The sequence below is a fragment of the Erithacus rubecula genome (genome assembly GCF_903797595.1).
Source record: "Erithacus rubecula genome assembly, chromosome: 22".
Classification (NCBI taxonomy): Eukaryota; Metazoa; Chordata; class Aves; order Passeriformes; family Muscicapidae; genus Erithacus; species Erithacus rubecula.
Genome location: NC_136674.1, coordinates 3,853,887 through 3,876,683, shown reverse-complemented (window position 1 = coordinate 3,876,683; position 22,797 = coordinate 3,853,887). Strand labels below are relative to the sequence as shown.

Here is a 22,797-nt window from a genome sequence, read left to right as displayed (position 1 = left end):
AAAGGCAGGTCAGGAAGGTCAGCCAGCCTTCCTAGAAAATGCTCTTGGAGCCACTTGAAAAACTACTGCATGTATAGGCAGCAATTCCATACTGGAAAGTTATGTCTGCTCTCTACCCCTTTCTAATTTTGTGTGCCAGAGATAAGTCATGGGGATGGAAGCTGAGCATGGATTATCAGTGTCCCAGAAAGGAGGCAGCTGCACACACTGCCAGCCACGCTCTCCACAGCACTGATTCAATTCTGGTGGCACAGATGTTTTTCTCAGGAAGGTGACACACTGATCCCCTGGTGCCTTGGTCTGCTGATACTAGAAAAATTCACAGAAATCTGGTGCACACTCAGACAAGGCATTGTCTTCAGAGCACTTGACAGGCAGGGAAACTGAGGAAATCACTGATCCCTCATTAACTCTCACCCTGTAAACTGAAGAAACAGGAATAAAGTCTTCTAAGAACAAAAATCCCACCCCTTAGGCAAGCCAGCCTCGGCCATACCAAACATCTTGCTGTAAGCAATTACAACACACCGGATTTGCTTCCTTGGCAATCTGGCTTCCAAGAGCTCTGGGCTGATTAGACAAGCAATTATTTTTCCACCAAGGTCTCCAGACCTCATGCAAATCAGCTGAAGCGAGTAGATGAGGCAAGCAGAGAGACTCAAGAGCTGTTTGTGCTGCTTTGCAGAGGTTCAGCAGGAAAAACACCCTGTGGGTCTCCTGGGTGAGGCAAAGTCAAGGCAGCAGTGCCAGGGGAGACCTGGGCTTCAGCAATGGACTTTGGAGAGATTAAAAACCAAGACAGGCCAAGAGAAACTTTTTAAAGACTGCTGACTCCACTTTCACACTAAAGGACATGTCACTTCATTCTCAACCAGAAAGGCCAGCTTTAAATTAAGTTTCAGAACATTTTCTTTTGACAACTGGTAATTAATGCATCTCACCAAAGCAATTTGGGTACTGCATGTGCTATGTTTGAGTGAAGTATATAATTAAATGCCTTCTGACTTAAACTTTTTCTATAAATATGTTTGCAAACAGATTTTGAGGTGACCAGTCATCACATATGTAACTCTGACAGATGCAGAGGTGGATGACAGCCTGATGGTGTCAAAGTACAAAGGGATCTACACCTGGAACCAAACCAAATGACATTTTCCTGGTCACTATCTGGCAAAGCATGTTGACTCCCGTGTCTGTTTCCCTCTCTCTCCATGTGCAAATGTCTGAAGGTCTCTATCTATTTTTGTTTCCTGTGAATTGCTTTATGGAAGGGAAAAATCCCCATGCTATCTGATTCCTGTAAAACACCATCACTGATTAAGCACCACACAGTCAATGAAAAGTACCCTACCCTGAACTGTTTGAGTTATGATATTCAGAGCAACTTTTCAGAGAGTCAAAGCAAAAACACAAACTTCCAGCAGATAAAGGAGGCAGAATTATAACTAAGTCTGTATTACTCACTCTGCTCACACCTCTGAGAAGTCACGCTGACTTTGCTCAGAGGTTTCCTCCCCACGTGGAGGTAAGTCTGGTAAACCTCCTCCCTTTCCTCCATCATAACCAGATACTTTCAGATTAGGAAGGGCCATTACTCACCCCATACCACAAGCTCAGGTTTGCCAGTATAGTACATTAAGGTTTTGAAGGTATCCTCCCCTCCCTCTCCCATATTATAATTACAGGATGATATTTTGGGGGGCACTCATTCTCAAGTCTCCACCATGTCATGACTGCTGCCCTGAACTCATTTGTTTGATGATCCTGTTTGAACAGGAGAGTTTTGAAACCTTTCTTTCCTATCACCATTGACACTGGCACACATGGACCAGACAAATGTGTGCCATCAGGTGAGAATGAGCTCAAGAAAGGTGGACTCTGAAACAAGAGGGAGCAGACAAGCCCCAGCCATTGACACCACACTCACCTGCATGTTTGTTGCGCCTGTGACTGATCCTGGGAGTGGATGACCCATTTCCTCGTGGCAGGAAGAGAGCTGCACCTTTCACAGTGAGGAAGCTTTCGCTGATGCTGCAAGGGAAAAGACAAATAGGGAGTGAGGAAAAGCGTCTTGTCTTCAAAAAGGAAAAAAAGCAATGAACAAGAGAGGTTAAAAGCACTGAATGCATGCTCTGCTCTTTTGCAAGGAAATGATTTAGACCAAATCAATCTGTTTGTAAAGAACTTTTCCCCCCATGTAAGTACTGTAAACATTCAAAGCATAACTGAGAACAACACAAACAGAGAAACACTGAAAAGCAGAACATATGCTGGTGCCACTCTGCCTGCAGAGGTGCAACCTGAGCAGGCAGAGGGGATTAACCTAGGGCTGCATTTTCGATTTCAAAGTCAAGAGGACAGATCCACATTTCTCAGTGCTGATGAATAGAACAAGCCCACGCATCTGGGTAATTACGGACTCCGTTAACCCTCAGCTTTGTGGCTCAGACACAGCTGATGCCCTGCAGAAACAAATGTCTCCTTTCAGCAGTTAGCCAAAAGAAAATTAGTGTACACAACAGATTAAGGAATCATAAAACTACTCTCTATGAGTTGCATGATGATTAACTCTCAAAGACTTATAAATCACGAAAGCAAGAAGCTGCAATGCTGTTGAAATCAGCCATCACTTCATGCCTCGATTTTGCCCTTTCTGAAGTCACACGAGGTGAGAAGTCTGTAAAAAGGGGCAATAAAGAATTCCCAAGTCCTGAGGAACAGCTGGTATTTTAAGCACATCTTCCAGCTGTTTTCTTGCAGATGCTGCACTTTGTGGGAAAAGCAAGACACACTGCAGATTCTGCAATGCAGCCATCCTGCTGCATACTCGAGGGTTCCTGCTTTTCTCAGAATTGATAAGACAGTCCTAAAGGCTTTGAAGAAAGCCAGAAACAATTCTCTAGTCAACAGGATGGTTGATGAATACGATAAAAAAGGATGGGAGAGTCCCTGGCATCGTGCATCCCAACAGCTCCATGCTTTGAAAAAGATGTTGGCTTGTCCTTCCACCCAGCAAGAGCTTAGGAACTTTTTATGCCTTTCTCCACTTAAATATCAAACCTAGTTAGCTATTCCATTCCTCTATGGGATGAGGACTGGGAAACTAATGGAGTAAAAACCCCTGCCATATATTTTCATTATTTGGGGTTGACTGCTTTAGCAAAGTGTTTTCTGACTTCATTTTTGTAAGTAAAAGAATTAGAAAAGCTTGTGTTAAAGTTGGATTTCCCCCTAAGCTCAAGCATATTTCTGGGCACCTCTCCATTCTGCTGCCAGGGATATAAAAAATGAAGCTTTCCAAGCTCCAGAAAAGCAGATGCACAGAGTCAGAAAGACTTTTCTCAAGGCTGCAGCACATCCCAATATTTAGACCTTGCTGTCATACCCTCAGAACTCCTAAATTACAAAGTTGCTCCCAGAACTTTTCTCCTAAAATTGAACCAGATGTCAAAAATGCTCTGGATGTTTCAACAGAAACAAGATTTTTAAAAGGACAAAATCACTCATCCTAAATTGAAACAGATCAGAGAGCTCTCTACTTATAATAAAGTTAAAACCAAAAAAAAAGTTAAGTTCATTGGGCACACTGAATGTGTTTCCTTAAATCATTCTCACATTAAAAAATTTGACTGATCCTTTCTAGCTTTTGTTGACAAATAAATTCCCTCAAAGTTCTCAAGCTACACAGTTTCTTACAGACTGAACTAGAGAAACACCAAGTTATCTTAAGGACACTTAAATAATAATAATACTAGCAGCTTTATTAATGATAAAAATAATTTCTCCTCTTCCCATTATAATCTCACCACAGAAGAAAACTGTTAAAAGATGTTAGGCTGCAGAGAAGGAAAAAAGAATTCAGTACTCACAGACAGCTTTCACCCAGTTAATTTTATCAGCAAAGCCAACCACTAATATTAGCAATCCTTTAGCCTGTGCATGAGGTTCCCCCAGAAGGTGGAATTAGCAACTATTTTTAGTGATAATGTAGCATGTAGCTAAGAGGGCCAGAGGTTAAAAATCTCAATTCCATCACTTTCCCTTATCACCAGCTCTCAGCCACCTGCCTGGAAAGGAAAGAGCAGCAGAACTAAAGAGATTCCCATTGGGTGCATCCTTCCAGGAAGCCACCTTCTCTCCTGTGGAAAGGGAGCCTTGTTTTGGGCCATTAACCACAGGCTTTAAGTGTAACTTGGTAGGACTAGGGAAAGGGAAAGTAATTTCCCATACAAAGGGCTGGAAGAGCTGAAGAATGTGGCAAAGCAGATCACTCTTGTGGAACAAGGAGGTCAGGCAGGGAGGGCAGCACCTCCCACAGGGCAGGAGATGGCCATCAGCACTGCTGGGAGAACTGCAGCTCCAGGAGACAAGAGCCTTGTGCCAAATCCTGCTGTGGGGACACTCACTCTGAACCCTTGGCATCAGCTGCCCTGAATTCAAACCCCAGAAAAGAAAAAACGTGTCCAGAAAAGAAACCCATAATACACACACACACACACACAAAACAAGCCCTTGCTTTGACATTCAAGTAGTAAAGAAAATCTTGAGAGGAAAAGCAACAAATTCATTGGAAAGTCCAAGTAGCTCTAAAACTCAGTTTCACAGATGCTGATTCTGGTGCCTGTAATGCACATGGACCATAAAAGCAATCACTGGCTGACATCCTCTGTGCCACACTCAGATGGCTGCTCCATTTGGGTCCATCCTGCTCGGACAGTCCCTGCCATGATCTTCACCTAAAGCATCATATTTCAGGGCATCACCTTGGGATACTGACCCTGATATATAAAAGAAAAGGATTCCTCAGGTGGGATACTAACTGCAGGCCTCAGTCTGAGACACTTCAAAACCACAAAAGGCAGAAAAAGATGTCTGAGAAAAGGGCAATTAAGGCTCAAAACAAGCCTTGCCATCCACTACTGATTTCACCCTGCTGGCAGCTCGATGGCTCCCAAGCATAACGTGGGCTTTGAAATACCTCACAAAATCTGGCTTGCCAGAGCCTAGAGCAGTGTCAGAGCTCTTTGAAACACTCCCCTGGAACAGTCTGGTGTTAAGAGACACTCAACGTAGCTAGGGGAGAAGTTGAGTCCAGGACAGCAGAAGACAAGGAGCCAACTTGGCACAGGTAACAAAGCTGAGCTGTTTTATCAGCACCCCAGGCTTGTCATCAGTCCTCTGTACTGCACAGCAGGTTTTTTCAGGAGAAGACTTACTCAGGACATACCTATGAAAGAGTTCACAATCCTCAACACTACAGCTGGGGGAAAACCCCCTTCTGTTCCATGTTCACTCTGCAGTGAAGCAGCAGCCTCAGGGCCACCAGGGATGTGCTGTTCCTAATTCTCTGCTCACTGGAAGAGAATCAACGCAAGCAGGACTTAAGCAACTTCTAAGGAAATCACTACTTGTACCAATTTTTCTCCCAGGCAGAAAAGATTTTGTAGAAATTGTACAAGTCACATCACAACTATTTAAAGCCTTTTGCACAAAAAGCACAGACACTGCCCTCAGAAAGCTGTTTCTAACCAGCAGGAAAGAGAAGTGATTCCTGTGCTCCCTGATGTGCTGCCCAGGGCTGAGCTCCTCCTGCACAGGGAAATCACTGCACAGTTCAAATTAAATTCTCATTATGTTACAAAATGAGATCCACACAGAACTTATAGATGGCAAACAGATAATAAATGCCTCCCCAGATGTTACACTGCACAGCTTCATTCATAAATTGCAAGAATAAACACCAGATACACTGGTTTGAGGACACAAAAGATAAAGTGTTACTGGTTTAGGGACTGTGCCAAAGAGATGTGGTAACATAAATCACAGATCCATTGTCACGACCCCCTGCACAATGCCAGGAGACAGGTATATCTGTACCACCCTCCAATTTCAATGAGAAACTCTCAGTCCTCAGAGTGAAATGCTCCAAAAGGAACCTTGCAGTTTACTTTTGAAACTGCTTCACAATGAAAGGAGAGAAAACCTTTTTAGGAATAAGGCAAGGAGGCACCTGAACAGCTACTGGCAATGTTTTATCCTAATAAACACTTAATTAAGTTATTGCGAGCCTGAGAATGACTTTCCAAAAACTGGCTGTGCTTAATCATCAGAGCAGCTCCCTTACAGCAGGCTCTGTCCTGTCCAGCCCAGCCCTTGCTCGGGCACTTGCCAAGTAGCACAACCAGAAAGTTGGCAGCATTCCCTGACAGGCTGGGCAGGAGAAGTCCTTCCATCCACATCCTCCCACACAACACACAGGACAGGTCAGTGTGGCAAAGGCCAAAACCTCCTTGTGCTGTCACCTCCTTGCAGCCATGCCCAAGGCACATGGGCACTGAATGTGGTCACATCCTCCCACTTTGTTCACCCCTACCCTTAGATGGGAGATTGAAAAGGGGTGGTAGGGAAATGAGAATTTCAAGGTACTTCACAACTGAATGGAAGTCCACTACCTGTATGATTTACAGAAATACAACTTCTTTTAGTGGGTATTTATTAACCAGAGTCCAGCAGAAAGGAGTTCTGAAGCAGCCACAATGGGATTTCAATGCCAAGCCTGGTTCCAGCTGTAGCTCCCCATGACAAGAGAGCTGTGCAGTCCCTCAAGAGCCCCCAGATTTTACTCTAACACAAGCTGCCAATGCTGCCTTGCACACCTCAGCTGCCAGCTCAGCTCTATCATCCTCCCTTAATCCAGTGGCTGCAAAACCCAAACCAAACAAAGACTGAAATCCCAAGGCTGGCAGGAGGGGCACAGCAGCGTCAATGCTCAGCTCATTGCCGAGGCGTGGAAGGAGGGAGAGAGGGCAGCTGGGGACATGTGAGCACTGCAAGAGCAGCAATTCCTCTGCAGCCCACTGGGCCTGGCATGGGAGAAGTGACAGGAGGGCAAGCACAGCAGCTTGCTGATTGTTTCAGCATCTCCAGCCCCTTCCCAAACTGGCTGTTTCCTTTTCTGCTCCCACTGCCAGCCTCCCATCCCCTTCAGCTGCTCACAAGAAAAGTCTTGGTTAATAGAGCATCAGCCCCACAGCTAGGGGTGCACCAGCAGCTGGGTGCACAGCTGGATTGTGTGCAGCCTGGCAGCTCAGGGCAATTCTCCCTCAAATACCAGATAAAAGCACTGCACTCCTCCAGCATCCCTCCCCAGGGAAGTGTCTCTTTCACCTTCACTGTAGTTTGTTTTTCAATAAACAACACCCCTACTTCCCTTGTTTACTTTTTAAAGCACCTGGTTTAATAACTGCCTACAGTGTTAATTAATTAAATAGAGGGAAGCAATGTTTGGCTTCCAGTTTAAACCTTTGCTCCTAGGCAAGGGATGAAGGTGCTTGATTCTCTTCCCACAGAGGGCAGATCTCAGAGCTGTGTAAAGCACAATACCAGATACTCATAAACAAAACCCACCAAAACCTTACAGAGAAAATGAAAAGGCAAGGTAATACAATTGTCTGTGCAAGGCACTGAGTTAACAGGATCAGCTGGCAGCAAACAGACAAACACAAGCTTCTCTAACACCCAAAACAGAAACAAACTCGGTACCAAGCAAAACGAGGGCCACAACTTACCAAAAAGGAGTCAGTCACACTGCCAGCAGAGGTGACACCACTGAGGGCAGGGAGAGAAAAGGGAAGTGGTTCTCCACCAAAGGCCATCTCTCACCACTCAGCACTTTTGCAACTCAAGAAACAGCCCAAGGAGAAAAACAAACTGAGCGTGGGAACCCACTTGGGCTCGGAGGTTTGACGCAAGCTGCATTTTTAGAAACATCTGCATTTGTGCCTTTTTTCTTAAAAAAAAAGGAACTATCTGCAGGCACTTCCTGTGCTCCAAGGTGGGGCTCCCTGGAGAGAGAATCCAGCTTCCATGACACACACAGGCATCATCACAGAAAGATCTGCAATGCCAACTGTTACTCATCCACGTGAACTTCCCTACTGATCCCTTCTCACCAGGACCCTCACTTTGGGCTCAATATGGACAACTCCTGAAGCCAAACTAAGACAACAGGAAAAACTTGCAGTTTGTACATCTGAATTCCAAAGGACTAATTCCTTTTCTTTGCTTTAAGCAAGGAAACAATTTCTGCTGTATTCAGAAAGGGCACAGCTCGCCAGTGGGAATCCTGATGACCATGGCTGTGTGTGCAAGTGAAGAGCAATCGGTTCAGGTGCACAAAAGAACCACACTCATAGTTCCAGACACAGGATCAAACCAGCCTCAGGTCATCCCACCAGGCTGTGGGGAGCTTTGATACCCACTCAACACCTGAGTGAATTACCAATTTGCAACTCACACCCACTGCTGGAACCAACCATGACATGCCATTAGAGCTCCTCTGCCACCAGATCATTTAAACTGAGCTCCTGAAATAACTTTGCAAACTTCAGCCAGAGCTTGGGCAGTCTGGGTATGCTGGAGAGAGCAGTGGCATCCTTTGGAGACTGCATGGAAGACAACAGCTCTGGGCTGAGAAACTTATCCCTGCCAGAAACTCATCCCTGCCTCGCTGCCGGCGAAGGGAGCAACAACAGCTGCTGTTTGCAGCCCAGGTTTCCAGCCCACGCAGCTGCGACAGGGCTGCACTGTGCCGAGGCAGCCCCAGCCACCTGCAGCATTCCTCTGCCTCCCAATGCCCCAGCAGTGCTCTGTGGGGCTGAGCCTCACACTCCCATCCCAAGCATTCCCCCACAGGCAGGGCTGGGATTTATTCCTTACAGGCAAAGGAAAGCAGGCCAGGTTTTAAGCTGGACAACATTTTATGTTGACTGATGGAAGTGAAAGTCCATGTGGGTTCCTGTTCCCCTTACATATTCTCGGCCTATGGATGAACCAGCACAACAAACTCCAAAAGCCCAGGCAAGGCAGGCAGAGCCTGGCACAGACAGCAGCTGCCTCCCCAGCAGCCAGCCCTGTGCCCAGCCTGCTGCTGGCAGCTCCAGATTGGGTTTCACGGGGCTGCTGCTGAGCGTGTGCTCCTACAGTAACCCTGACACAGCCCTGCCTGTCCCCACCGCTCCTGCCAGCCCTCGGCAGGGAGGGAATGTCCTGGTGCTGAGGCTGGGGACAGCGAGATGTGCCGAGCTGAGCTGTGCCTGTTGTCACTGGGGGGACACCCTGCTGACGACAGATCATCAGGTAATGATTTATTTCAAGAAACACAAACCTGGGCACAGGTTGTAGGATCACCATGGCAATGAAGAAGGGAATTAAGTCGGGACAATTTGAGTTATGACAGACTGAAAAGGACCCATTTTCCATGTAGCACAAATAGCCAAAGGCTTTACTGCCTGCCTCCTTGGCTATGCAACACGGAGGGAGTCCCAGCAAGGCACGTGTTGGTGGCTCCTGTTCAGCCTCCGAGGCAGCTTCAGAGAATCCATCCATCCAGAAAGAAAAAGATTCCAAAAAGCAACAGCAAAACAAGTTGTGCAAACAAAGCCCTGATGTCTCTGGAATTTGAGACTGAAGATATGCACAAAATCGTTCTCCCTGCAGTCCGAGCACGGCAGTTCACAGACTAGGAAAGGGGTGCCTAACACAATTAGGATGCTGATTAAGAAATCCAGGCACTTGGTGTTTACAGAAGAAATTTGATTCTCTGCACTTTTAAAAGCGAGAGACCCAGACCGGAAACGAGACCATGAAAGGAATTTGTTTTACATGATAGTCCCCAAAGGCTTCCAGGTCTCCAAGTCAAGACATTCTCAGATGAAAGCTCTACATCACATTCTTCTTGTGCCATATACTGTTTAAACATCCTTGGGCATTTTTAATGCATACCACTGGGTTCAGGGAGCAGGACAGCAGTACCCTGGAGAACACTCCACACTTCTTACCACCACATGCCATGCTCCTACCAGCTCAGCCTGCCCAAAATGATCCAGCTGCTGTGGTACCAACAAAATGTTTCCATAAATATGTTCTTAAAACACTTTAATCAACATGAGAAAACTTCCTAAGGAGAATTCATCACATCAAAGAACAGAGAAAAATAACCATTAGCTTTTTGATTAGTTAATCCTCAGAAAGAACACCCCTCTGATTGACACATACTTATTTTTTTTTTCTCTCCTAATTAACACAGTCCATGTTGATTATCTTTAAACCACACAGTAATCTCCTCTGCCTTCAGTTTGAAATCATTGCCTTCATACACAGCACGTTTCATTTTAAACCCTAAATGACAGCTGACAGACCCTCCAGCAGTCGATGAACAACCTGGTCTCTCCTCACTACGATTAAACACGTTTAAATTGGGATATTTTATAACAAATTTTTATGCCAATCTCCCTGCATGTCACTGTCACAGACCTGACCATGTTTGGCCTGACTGGCAACGTCCTGCAAGAAGGACCCATCTGCTTTAAATACAACTGTAACTCAAGTCACAGGAGACACACTGAGGTCAACATACTGTCCCTCCCCGCCACAGCCAAGTCCAGGGTCCCCTATATTTAGGCAAAGTATGTCCAGCACTTCACAGATGGAGGGAGATCACTGATTTGTCTGAAGCAGGGTGTGACCAGGAGCTGACAAGTGCCCGGCACCTGCTCAAGGCAGAGCACCCAGTGCCCCCCACTCCCACCCCAGCAGTCACAGCTCCCCCAGGCACAGGATTTGGGCTTTTTCTGGTCTCTGTGGATGTGGCCAGCATCAAGCAGGGCTGTGGTCAGCCAGGGAGCTGAGCTTGTGCTGCCTTGAGAAGCAGAACTGTGCCAGGACTTGGCTCTGCACCCCAACCAGGGCATGGAATGGAGGAATTATGCTGGGGAAGCTGCCTGGCTCTGATCACAGCCTTGTTGGCTGCCCTCAGTAAATACATTAACAGACCCCTGTAAATAGAGCACCAAAACAAGGACCACTCTGTCTCTACACAAAGAAATCAATGCTGAATAATAACCCTTTTCCTCTTGCTAAGAAGAAGCAGATGCTTGTTTACCAAAAGCATCAAAAATCATCAAGAGGCTGTTGGATTTGACTCATAAAAATATAGAAGGAAGTTATTTGTTCAGTATTTTAACTTCTGCAGCACTCAGCACTTTAAATTTTTTCTCATTTTACTGCACCCTCCCCATGCAATGGTATTTGATCCCTGAATGACAGTTTCCAGCAGGAACAGTAAAATGGGTTTAGGAACGACTGTCCCTTTATATCAGCAAAAAGGACAGTCAGCAGTAGCCAGTGATGTGAGATGGTTTGTGCGCTGTTTCACAGAGAACTGCCACGTGCCAGGTTTCTTTCAATAGGTTTTGATTTGAAACTGGAAGTCACAGGGAGCTTTTTACCTCTTGTGATGATACAGTCCATAATCAGAGCATTGATCTGCTCCCCCTTGCAAATACACCAGGGACTTCATCTTAGGGAACAGGGATACTACAATGAAGGGAGTACAAACTTAAATGTGGCTGCAACTAGTAACTTGAAATTTTAATCAGCTAGAAGTGAGGAACCATGAAAGCCAAAGGATCAGACACATTTTATAGTTGGAATAGTTTAATGGATTCTGTGCCTTCAATCCAGGGCAACACTTAGGACAGTTCTTAGCACAAAGCAAGGTCAATACAAACTTCAGATTTGATTTAAAGCTGCAAAGCAAAGAAGAAACACAGCTTCACTTTGGGTTCAGTGACCCAGCACTGAGGGAATGGGGAAACAGCCTGGAGAGACAAGGCTGCTTGTCCCCAGGAGCTCAGAGCACACACCCCCAGCACAGCACACCTACCCTGACAGCAAAAACCACTCCAACATCCTGCTGCTCTAAGTGACAATCAGCCTCCGGAGCCATCAGGAAAAGCTCTCCAAATCAGACCATGAGATATAATTATGATCCATTTCAAAATGCAAGCTCAGCATCACTTTCCAATCCAACTCTTCCCCCCGCGGATGTTACAAGTTCTTCCTGGAGACAACATCCCTTGTGACTCTGCTTTTTCTTTTGGTGCTCTGAATAGGGATCAGCTTACCAGGAGTCCTTTATTCCCGAAATAATTTCCATTAATCACTCACCATACACCACTTTAAACAGAAGCTGACAGACTGTGGGATGTCTAACACCAGCACAGCATCTCCCAACTTAAATAAAAGCTGAAACGAAGGGCACCCTAAGAAGCAAAAGGAACTGGGAGATTTCTAAATAAGAGACAAGAAAACTTCTTCAAAATGTTCCTAAGAATTGAATTTTTTTTATACAGCTACTTTAAATACAAGCAGGGAAGCAGTACTGTGAACCATCCGCTCTTCATGGTATCTGCTCACAAAAAAAGTAAATTAAAGGAAAGAAAAACAGTAAAGTACTTCATTCTGAAGCATCACCCTGCAGTTTTGCATTTGTGATTTCTCAGCACAGCTGCAAATTAACCAACTCTTTTAGCACCTTCATGCAACTTTCAGGGGGGATGTCAATGCTTTATTTCAAAATGCATATAAAGGAGTTTTTAATTCAACATAAAAACGCTGCAAAGTTTTGCTGACTAAGATTCAGACTGGAAACACATTAAATACTTTTATTTTACAGGAGTTTGAACTCGGAAGAGTAGAGATTCCAGATGTGTTTATCCCTGCAAAAGCCAGGTGCTAAATTTCAGCAGAATTAGCACTTTAAGCAGTTTGGCAGCCAGTTTTCTGTGGTTAACTTAGGTCTTCATATTTCCTAAAAGCACAGAAACCCCTTTAAAAACCACACATTAAAGTAGAAAGACTATCAGAATACTAAACACTACTATGTACCACAGATTCAGCAAAGTCTCTAACAAGAACACAGTGCACTTCAGGGAAAAGGCTCTTAAACAACTTTTAAAAAGGTTCCAGAATAGGTATTTGCTTAATTTCAAGCTAGAGAGCCTCTCAGAGAACATTTCAAGTACTTAAAGGAACTAAGGACAAAAGAGTCAGGAAGATTACAGCAGTGTCAAGGTTTTGCTGGGGACTGTGCTGGGAATCTGGGTGATGTCCTGGCCCATCTCCTGACCCCAATTTCCAAAATGCAGCTCCTGGGCTGGCTCAGACTCCCCCCCACACCAGTCCTGTTCACACACACTGGACACAGCATCACCCACCTCTAGGGTGGATATTTATGTTGTCCCCACTTGCTATCAAGGCACATGGATATTCCTATTTTGCCTTCTTGCAATTTTCTCATCGTGGCAAACCAACAGGAGGGCTGGAAATGGTGCTGACAAAGTGTTTGTTTTTATTTAGACTATCTGGCTTTCAGTCTTTGCGCCACAGAGGAATGTGGCTGTTCCACTTTGCATTTGTTTTTTGATTTCTCCATCTCTTTTACAAAGCAAATAAAGGGAAAAAAACCCAACAAATCAACCCTAACAATAACAACAACAAAGCTAGTGACAAGCTCTTCACACAACACTACACGATGAGCCCTTAAAAAACCCAAACAAACTAAACAAACAAAAAAACTCCAGTAAAACTCCTCCCACAATTTGGGTTCATTTTAATTCAGCATTGAGTTGCAGAAAGCAAGCAGGAAACTAACAGGAAGACAAAAGTAAAACTAATGGTAGTTTTTACACCTATGTGCAAATAGGATTCCTCCTTACATTATAATCTCACCAAGGTAAATTTACCATTTGCTAATCAAAATGACCCTGCTCCAGTCCCACCTGCCATTTGGAGTGTCACAAAACATCAGCAATACACCTAGAACAGAGCTGCCTGTGCCTGTCTGTCAGCTAGAGGTGCCTGAGCCAAGACACAGGTAATAGCCCACTGCAAAGCATCCAGCTGGGATGCACAAGAAGAGGCTGCAGATCAACAAGAAGCTCAGAGAAGCAAATTTATTTTCTTTATGCTGGCAAACAAATCACAGGCAGTGAGGAAATCCAGCACATTATACACGGTAACACCACAGTATAGACAATTCCAACTCAGCAGGGGTCCCAGTCCACCCTGGGCACAGCTCTGGGCCTGGGGATGAATTTACTCTGATCCACCTTGGAGCCTCCACTGCTGCCCCACTGCAGCAGTCACAGATGGGTGCTCCTCCAGGGACAAGCTGAAGTTTAACAGAGCAACCAGAGCCCGACCTGTGGCGTTCCCGAGGAGATCCCGGGCAGGAGCCAGCCCGGTGAGACAGCATGGAGCTCATTCAGCCATTGTGGGAAGTGTCTGAACAAATGAAGGAGTTCGCTAATAAGTGACAAAGATCATTTGTTTAAAAGAAAGGACTAAATCATTTCTGGTTCAGCAGTCTGGATTTAGCCTACTTGTAACAAAGGTGTTTTGAGGAAAAGCATTCTGCTTAAATGGCTTATTGCAAGTAAAGCAGAGAGCCCCAAGAGCTGAACATGATGTTGATGAGGGGCAGATAAGTAGTGGATAAACAAGAATATGCACTGAACAAGGAGCCTGTGGCCTCAATATACCTAAAAATGTCTAAATTTATCAAGTTGCCAATGCCAAGAAATGCCAATCCTACATCGAGATCTTGCAGGCTGGATTCCTATGTCACTCCCAGTCCTCAGCAACTCTGGGACTTGTCTTTTAGTTTACCTTTACAGGCTTTTCTTCTCCCCACCCTCTCCTCCCTCATCCACAGTCTGATGTCCTTGAACCAGAAAGCTGCTGTGTGTCACAAACACTTGGTTAATCCACACAACCCAGTAATAGGTGGCTGCTGAACAGCTCTTGCAGTCTGCAGTTCCTTCCCCAGCTGCTGGATTCAAGCTCTGGCCAAGCTGTACATGGAAAGCAAAGGGGTGGCTTTGGGATACTTCAGCAAAAGCACAAGTGTTTACTATTAAGGACAGGAGTGAGTTCTGCTCCATGTGTTTGTGAAAATTTGAATCTTCAACCAGCTGATATGAAACACCATGGCTGGAAACTCAAATTGCAGATTTGCTCTGTACACATTACATTCATTACAGTGGAGAAAAATATTTGCTGAACTAGTTTTAAGCCCATACGGGCTGATAATTTAAATGCTGTTTGTCAGACCACTGCAGGGGAGACAGCAGCTCTTCAGAGCTACTGCAGAACAGGATGCAGAATTTTAAACTTTTCTGACCCCACCAACACCAGTCAGAACCAACTGTCAAGAAAGTCAGCTTGAAGTTGTTTTTAAAACAATGAAGCAATATTTTAAGCAGGGGCTCTGTGATAAAGGTGCAAGGACGTAGAGTCCTGCAAAAAAAATTCCAGCCAGATATTAACTGGCCCCAAAAGGTCTTTTTCTGCTGATAATCTCACTGGGGTCCTTCTTCTTTGTGGTCTTTAGAAAAATCCCAAGCATTTCCAGAGACAGGAACATCTGCAGATGTTTCAAGACAACACAATCTCAGAGTCAACTCTACCATTTAAATGCTTTTAAAACATTAATTTGGCAGCCAGCAGCATGGGCTTCCTAAGTAAAACACATTGCTCAAAAAGGGTGATGGCATGGGGGGTTTGTCCTTGAAACACTGGTTTGTGGCTCAGGTTTTGATTTGATGTCTGATAAACATCTCTGTCTCTCTTCCAGCCCTCACCAGGAAGGATCGGTGAGACAAATACCCACAGCTTCCAGGGGAATAAAAGGAAAAGCCAAACAGGAAAAGGAGTTATGAACAATACAGCCCTGGCTTAGTTAATGATCAACTCAGCACAGACTATACTACTTTTACGCAAATGCCACAACCTATTTGAATAGTTTTTAGTAATCAGTGGGTAGTAAGAGGCCTCTCGAGCACAGTGTTTGTTTCATCACAAGCAGCAAAGAAATCAAAAAGATGAGAAATCCCCGACGACTCTGCTCTGTCAACAGGAAGCCCATCCACTGTGCAGGGTGAGCTCAGCTGTGTGGAGGGGTGGGCAGGAAGGGAAAGGGTCAGGTTCCCCTGCCTGCACTTTCCCAGCACATCCCTGATGGAGTATGAGGCTCAACTCTGCAGCCATACAAACCCAGAGCACACAATGAACACTTGAATGGAGAAAACAACTGCTGCAGTCTGTCCTGATCCTACCAGGCCCTACAAGACATGAAGGGCTGGTCAACTGCTTTCTGTATTTCAAGCCCTTTCAACCAGAGCAAGCCTCAGCTCATAAAGTAACTTTAGTTAACAGTTAAAAGCACTAACTGGAATGACTGTGCCGATCTTCAAGGCTTTCTGCAGCAGTTTCCAAGCATCCCCTCCTCAGCTCTTAAATATCATTGACTCTCAGCACAACGGTAAAACACTCACAAAGCTACAGTGCTTTACAATGGTACAGAAGCAATTAAAGATTTCCAATAACATGCTGCTCAGAGGATCGTGGTCTAATCACTGAACGGTCAAGGGTTTTGGCAGCAATAACACTGTAAGGAGATAAAAAGGTTGTAAGGCTTCCCATACAAGAAATAAATAAATAAGCAGCTCTCCAAAGAATGGCAACACCAGCCACACACCTATCCAAGTTCCTGACTTGGCACAACTCAAGATTAGGTGGTCATGAAATTTCCCAGTAAAGGCCATGGCCACATGACAGAGACAAATGAAAGGGGTGGGGGAGGACAAAGGGCCAAGCAGGCTGGGCACAAAGACAGGTTACAGCACGGAGGTGACAACACAATGAGCCTCAATTACCCAGTGCTGTCATTTACTGTACAGTTTGCAATTACCTGCACAGCCTCAGAACTATCTCTTACACGGGGAAGTGTTGTTCCTTCACACTCTGCACACAAGGGTTGTCACTTAGAAGAAAACTGATTACGGGAGAGAGCAACAAGCTGCTAAGCGAGGTCTGAAAAAACATTTTGTGTCTACCTGCCGCTGAAAATAATTCAGTTTAACTTCTTGGGTTTTTTTTTTCCCCCTAAGAGCTCCATCAGAAATTCACAATGCTGTGAAGAAAGTGTCTACTCCTGCTCCTCCTTTTTTCCCCTCTCAAAGTTTAAAATACATATAAAAAATATGAGTTAACATCTTATAATAGAAAATAATAGGTATGAGGCAAGCATGAGAGCAATAGAAAGAAGTGAGAATATTTGTGCTTTTAGATCCACCTTGCTCCTGAGTGTTGGAGGATGAAGCAGCAAACAGGGCAGGGATGCTACAACATGTGCTCAGCTGTGCCCAGGGAGGGCTCCCACTGCTGCCTGGTCAAAAGTATTTATACACAACAAAAAAAAAAAAAGCTTCAAAATGCCAGAGGGATGTGGGCATCACAGGGAGGTGGTCAATCCTCAGGTTCTGAACAAAGGCTGAGTGTCCCTCTGCACCTTCAGCCCTGCTGAACACAGCCTGGTAAGACTCACACAGGAAGGATGTGGCACAGTGAAAGCAAGAGCTGGGTTTTCTCAAACCCCAAATGAGTGCCCTGATGGCTGGGTCATCCTGCATTGTCACTGAGATAAAGAGGAAAAGTGGGTGATAGAGGAATCTGGCATTATCAGAGAAACTTGGAAAAGCCACTTCAGGGACACCAGCAATGAACTGAATATCTAAAACTTTGGCCAGGGGCAAAGGAAGCGACTGGAGGCAGGAAGAGCTGACCCACGGTAATTCCTCCAGGTTTCTTGTTAAAAATTCTTTGGTATTTGAAGACTATCTGAAGCTTGGCTTTTTTCTTTCTATCTTTTCTATCAGCTGCCTTAAAGTTTTAGTAGACCAAAGTAAAGTTTGAATCCTACACACAAATAAACTAGTAATCAGCAGAATTCCCCCTAGGTTCAGTGAAGAGTAGCAAGACTTTCTGGAACAAGTTACAACTATAAATTCTGAGTATTTTGTTAAACACAAGTCTCCCGGACATTATTTCAATCCTTGTGAACCTGAAATGAATTAGACCCGACCAGCTGACTACATTACTGACTAAAAGCGTCAACACAAGAGTAATTTCTGCTGATCTCTCAAAGTCAGAGCTGATCAGCCAAATACATCTACGAAAGAATACACTGAAACAGAAGTTTCTGATAATGTTTGGGTCACCATTGCCCTTCCCACTCCACAGAGAACACATTTTTAGCATACCAAAAAACGAAATCTGGATTTTTAGGTCTTGCCCATGATGAAATAAGGACATCCAATATTAATCAGCTTTTGAGAAGTTGTAATTAGGAGCACAAACTTTAAATATTGGCCTTTATTAGGCCAACCTGAGAGCCAGAGCATCATCCTGATTGAGAACACTAGCAAACTATTAATCCAACACTCAGCTCTGTGAGAACACTTCTGCATGGGCCAAAAGCTCTGTCGTTCTCATGCTTATTAATCTTCCCTCACAGAGGCAAAGGACAGCATAAGCTCCACTCTGATAACTCTGTTATCTCCCTCCCCAGAAAAGGAAAGGGTGGTCCTTCCAACCAAGTGGCCCTTTAAACTACCACGAGGCTCTTCTCTGCAGGGATCCGTGTGACATGTGACGGAGGGAGCAGAGAGGAGCAGCATTTCCCCTTTCTTTTGATCCTTTTCTGTACAGTCTGCAACCGTGGGTTAAGTGTTTGAGCAGCGGATAAAACAAACACCTTAAAAGCACTTAAATTGTTACCTGGCTACCTACTCTAGCTCGGTAAATCATCCGGAGCTCCAAGGAAATGTTTCAGCCCACAGTATGTTGGGGTTTTCGCCACAATTTCAGAATTACTGCAACTTCCCAAAGCCCAGGGCATATCCAGTTTGCATCATTGCTTTGGAAGAACAGTTTAGGTACATCTCTGTTAAACCTACATAATCAGCAACCGTAGGGAAAGCCCTGATGTTTACAGGCAACACTGCAAGCAGAAAAAATTATAAATTACAAACATTTTGGGTTGAGTATGGAAGGCTCAGAGAGACTTAACTGAACTGATTACCAACTGCAGCAGTGATTGCTAGCGCTCACAAAAGAAGCCATAGAGTCCGGGGACTCATTTCCATATGAAGCATGAGCAGAGATATCTACTAAAGACTTCTTAAATGCAAGGCAGCTGCAGTTCTAGCAGGAGCTTCTTGAGACAAGAACACAGTTCCAGGTGGGACCCAGCACTTTTCCCACTATCTAGAAGCCTTTCATGATGTTTCCAAAAGATAAAACAGTCTGTTGGCTTCTTTAAAGAAGTATCAAGCACGGCTACACCACAGCGACTATCTCTCTGAACGCCTTATCTACCACTCCATAGCTGCCACTTCCCTCCTTAATCCTTCCAGCCAAACCCCACGACTCAGGCAGCGGCTGTTAATTGTTTATAAATTAAATGATTATTCGTATCTGCATATCAAAGGGGGGGGTGTGCAGCTGGAGAGACTGATTTTCCGTGCGGCTTAGTTTGGGACACGGAAACACTCTACACTTTAGAGCTGCCCAAGACTGACAGTACAGAACAACTGGCAGCAGCTCACGTCTGTGCCTTATGACCCGCAGGTGCTGAGTGTAATGTCCCAGACCTGGGACACCCCAGCCCCGCAGTGCCTCTCTGATAAACCAAGAGATCAGATAAAGGGGTTAATCTCTGCTTTAAGCCCAAAACACGCGGGGATCTGTACCCCGCTGCCAGCGCCCAGCCCGGCTGGGGGTCCGCGGGGGCACCGCGCCGCGAACCGGAGGCTCCGGTAGGAGGAAGCGGAGCCCCGAGCTGCCCGGGCAGCTCCCGTGTAACACTGAGAGAAACGCTCGGAAGGGACCCGGAGTACTTGTAGCGAAAAAATAAAAATAATCAGGGAAATGAGCGGCGAGGGAGCAGCAGCCGCCGGGCGCTGCCGGTGCTTATCAGCACTTCCACAATGCGGTGCTGGCCAGGAGAAAGTTTGCCCGGAGGCAACCGGCGGCGGAGCGAACTACGGGGAACGGTGCGGGCGAGGAAAGAGAGGAGAGAGGGGACAGCGGAGTGAGCGCAGCGCACGCCCGGGCAGGGGGAGCCGCCGGGAGCCGGGGCAGGCGGAGCGGCACCGGGAAGGGGAGTCTCGGCGGTGTGCACCGGTACTCACAGCTGGGCGATGGCGCCCTGGGAGATGACGGCGTTGTCGGAGAAGTAGGGGATCATCGCTCCCCACCGCGGCGGCCGCCCTGCCCCGCGGCATCGGCACCGCCGCTCTGCCCCGCGCCCGCCGCGCCGCCCCGCCGCGCAGGCGCGGCCCGAGGGCGGGGCCAGAGCGGGCACCGCCCCTGCCCCGCCCACGCCCGCACGTGGCGGCGCGGAGCTGCGGGAGGGGACACGCGGGACCGGGACACGCGGGATGGGGAAAGGCGGGACCGGGACACGCGGATCAGGGACAGGCGGACGGTGGTTCCCGCTCCTGGGCCTGGATTTAGCTGCCGGTTCCTCCCGTGGGCGGCAGCGAGGGACGGGGCACAGCACCACGCGCGGCTGCGCCCAGTTTTTCCTTTTCCCTTTTCGTTTCCCCTTTTTTCCCCCTCAGATCTAGGCCAGCCAGGCTGCACGCCCTGCAACCGGGTTTGATGCAGCACATCAAACGATGTTCTGCAAAAGGCAGGCAGCGACAACTTGGGTGCTTAGGAAACGACCTTAATTTCTCTCCTGCAGGAGACGGGGGGAAGAGTTTTTGGCAGTAACTTTCATATGCAGAGACGCGACAACTTGCTTTCTGCCAAAGGAGAAGAGAAACAGCTGCCTTTCAGTGCTGTTTAATCTTTAGCTCCATCGCCCCTCGAGAAAAGGAAGAAAGGAAGTTATTTAGAACAGAAGTCTTGTCGTTTGGCGGCTGGGAATTCAGATGTTACAGTGCGATGGAAACTTAATACAGTTTTTCACTGGGGAGAGCCGGGGGGCAGCTCGATCCCACCCTGCAGTGCCCATCCCAGACCGGCATTCTCCAGCCCTCACACCCAGCAAGCAGAGCGGGCGAAAAACCGAGGAGCCTTGGATTGGAAGCAAGCTCAGTTTTGTGTTTCCCATAGGAATGCATGACATCCCAGCACAGAGGAACACGATATAGCAGCCTGAAGTCATCTGCTGTGGGTGGCACATGCCCAGCAAGGAGGCAAAGTGAGCTGGCAGGGGAAGATGTGAGTTTAAACACAACTACTTGTTAATGACATCTGCTCAAGAGCAAAAAATACCAAGGCATCAACTGCAGAGCTGCCCCTGTGATCTGGCAGCAGAGCTGGATGCCAAAAGCTTCATCAGCTTTATTTCCAATTATTAACCAAAAGTTTCAGAGAGGTTGAAAAAACCAACACAGTGTGATGGCAGCTGTTTCAGGTCTTGACAGGAGCAAGAAGACTCTTGTCTGAAATGTCTTGACCATCTCCACTTCAGGGATGGGCAGAGAAAAGGGCAAAGCAGTGGATTTTGTGATTCTGCAAGTTTTGCTAGGGTACTGTTTGGTTGCAATAATTTAAGCAGTGTCATCCTATATAGCCAAGAGTGCAGCTCTAGTAATGGTGCCTCACAGCTGTAAAGAAAATGCAGTGCCAGCTTGCTGCAATGCCAAAAAAAAATCACTTTGTTAGTCAGAAATTAAGTTGGTTGTAAGAAGCAATGGAAAAATTGGGACATTAAGAAATGGAGGGTAACTCAATCTTTCCAGAGGTCAAGAGACTGGCAAGAACCTCACATTCAGTAGTAACACATACCACACATTCACAGACTGAAAAACAAGCCCAGAACTTCTGTTCTATTCTAATTAATAACTTAAGGGCTTTATTCAAGCATTGTAGAAGACTAAATGTACCTAGATACTGTCCAGACACGTCAGATTTCTTGCACGTAACCCCCATTACAAGGCAAGCCCTTAAAACCTGCTGAAAACAAGTGCAGAGATTAACTACAAGCAGCTACTCATAACATATGGATAATAGATTTGTAAATGAGTTAGTCCTGGATTAAAACAATCATGCACTGCATCTCCATATGCCAGGGAACCAAGTGATGACAGAAATAACCCATTTGTTTTCTTTTTGAACCTTTAGAGAACAGAAATAGAAAATCCCCAAGTAAATTCAGATCTTGAAATCTGCACTAATAAAAGCTATTTGAACTTGGGCTTGTTGCCATAAAGATTGAAACCCCAGCCTGAGAGTGCCACTGCTTTCAAGCACACTTTAGTGAGATTAGCAGTTCCCACTGTCCATTTGTGGAGACTCAGAGAATCATTAAGGTTGGAAAAGACTTCCAAGATCGAGTCAGATCTTTGACTCATCACCATGCTGTCAACTAGACAACAGCACTTAAGTGCTGTGTTATTTTCATATTTTGTTTTTAACATCAGACTTGGGGAACAGCTCTGTTTCTTTGTTAAAGCTGCTCCTGTGTTTAGACATGACTAAAAGTTTAGACCCAGCAAATGGATCTCTCAGTATGCAGGAACAAGGAGCAGGCAGAAAGAAAGGGATGCACGAGGTGAAGTTTAGGCAGCAAGTCACAAGACAGACAAGAAACTGCTCCTGGCTGGAAGCAGGTGCACTCTGCTGGGACAAATACACAAAGAATTTAAAGTGCACAAAATTGCAGTGATGACAGGTAGCAGCCTAAATCACCCCAGTGCCGCAACAGAGCACGTGAGCAGAGCCATTAATCACTGCATGACAAGATGTAAATACGCCTGTCTGGGGTCCCAAGTGCTGCCCAGCCCACGAAATGACACTTTGCTGCAGGGAAAAGGGCACTGCTTGTCCGGGGGCCCAGAGGAGCAGGCAGCAAACCCACGAGCCTGTGGAGTAGCAGGATCCTGTTCAACCTTTGAACACCCCACAAACTAATAAACTGGAGTTATATACTGCACGTGAGACACATTGTAAAAACACCCACCTCAAACCTTTGCTACACTAAGGCAGCACCTAGAACCAGTTATGGAAGCACAATGGAAAAAACCCCAAGAGTGTGAGGGACGTCAGCAGCCACCCCAGAAGGGGGGAGCAGAGGGAATGCTACCAGAGCTGCCTCTG

At 46.0% G+C, this 22,797-nt stretch overlaps 1 protein-coding gene across 3 annotated transcripts in view; it reads right to left on the bottom strand.

The window, feature by feature from the left end:
* Positions 1-22,797, bottom strand: part of SSH2 (slingshot protein phosphatase 2) — an 89,827-nt gene that overhangs the window by 30,530 nt on the left and 36,500 nt on the right. For 2 of the 3 annotated variants that reach the window (XM_079325385.1, XM_079325387.1), the window contains exon 3: positions 1,928-2,031. In XM_079325385.1, coding sequence (XP_079181511.1) covers positions 1,928-2,031 — 104 coding nt within the window. Of the gene's footprint in view, positions 1-1,927; positions 2,032-19,877; positions 20,051-22,797 lie in introns of those variants that run through there. The other variant, XM_079325386.1, reaches the window with a different exon arrangement.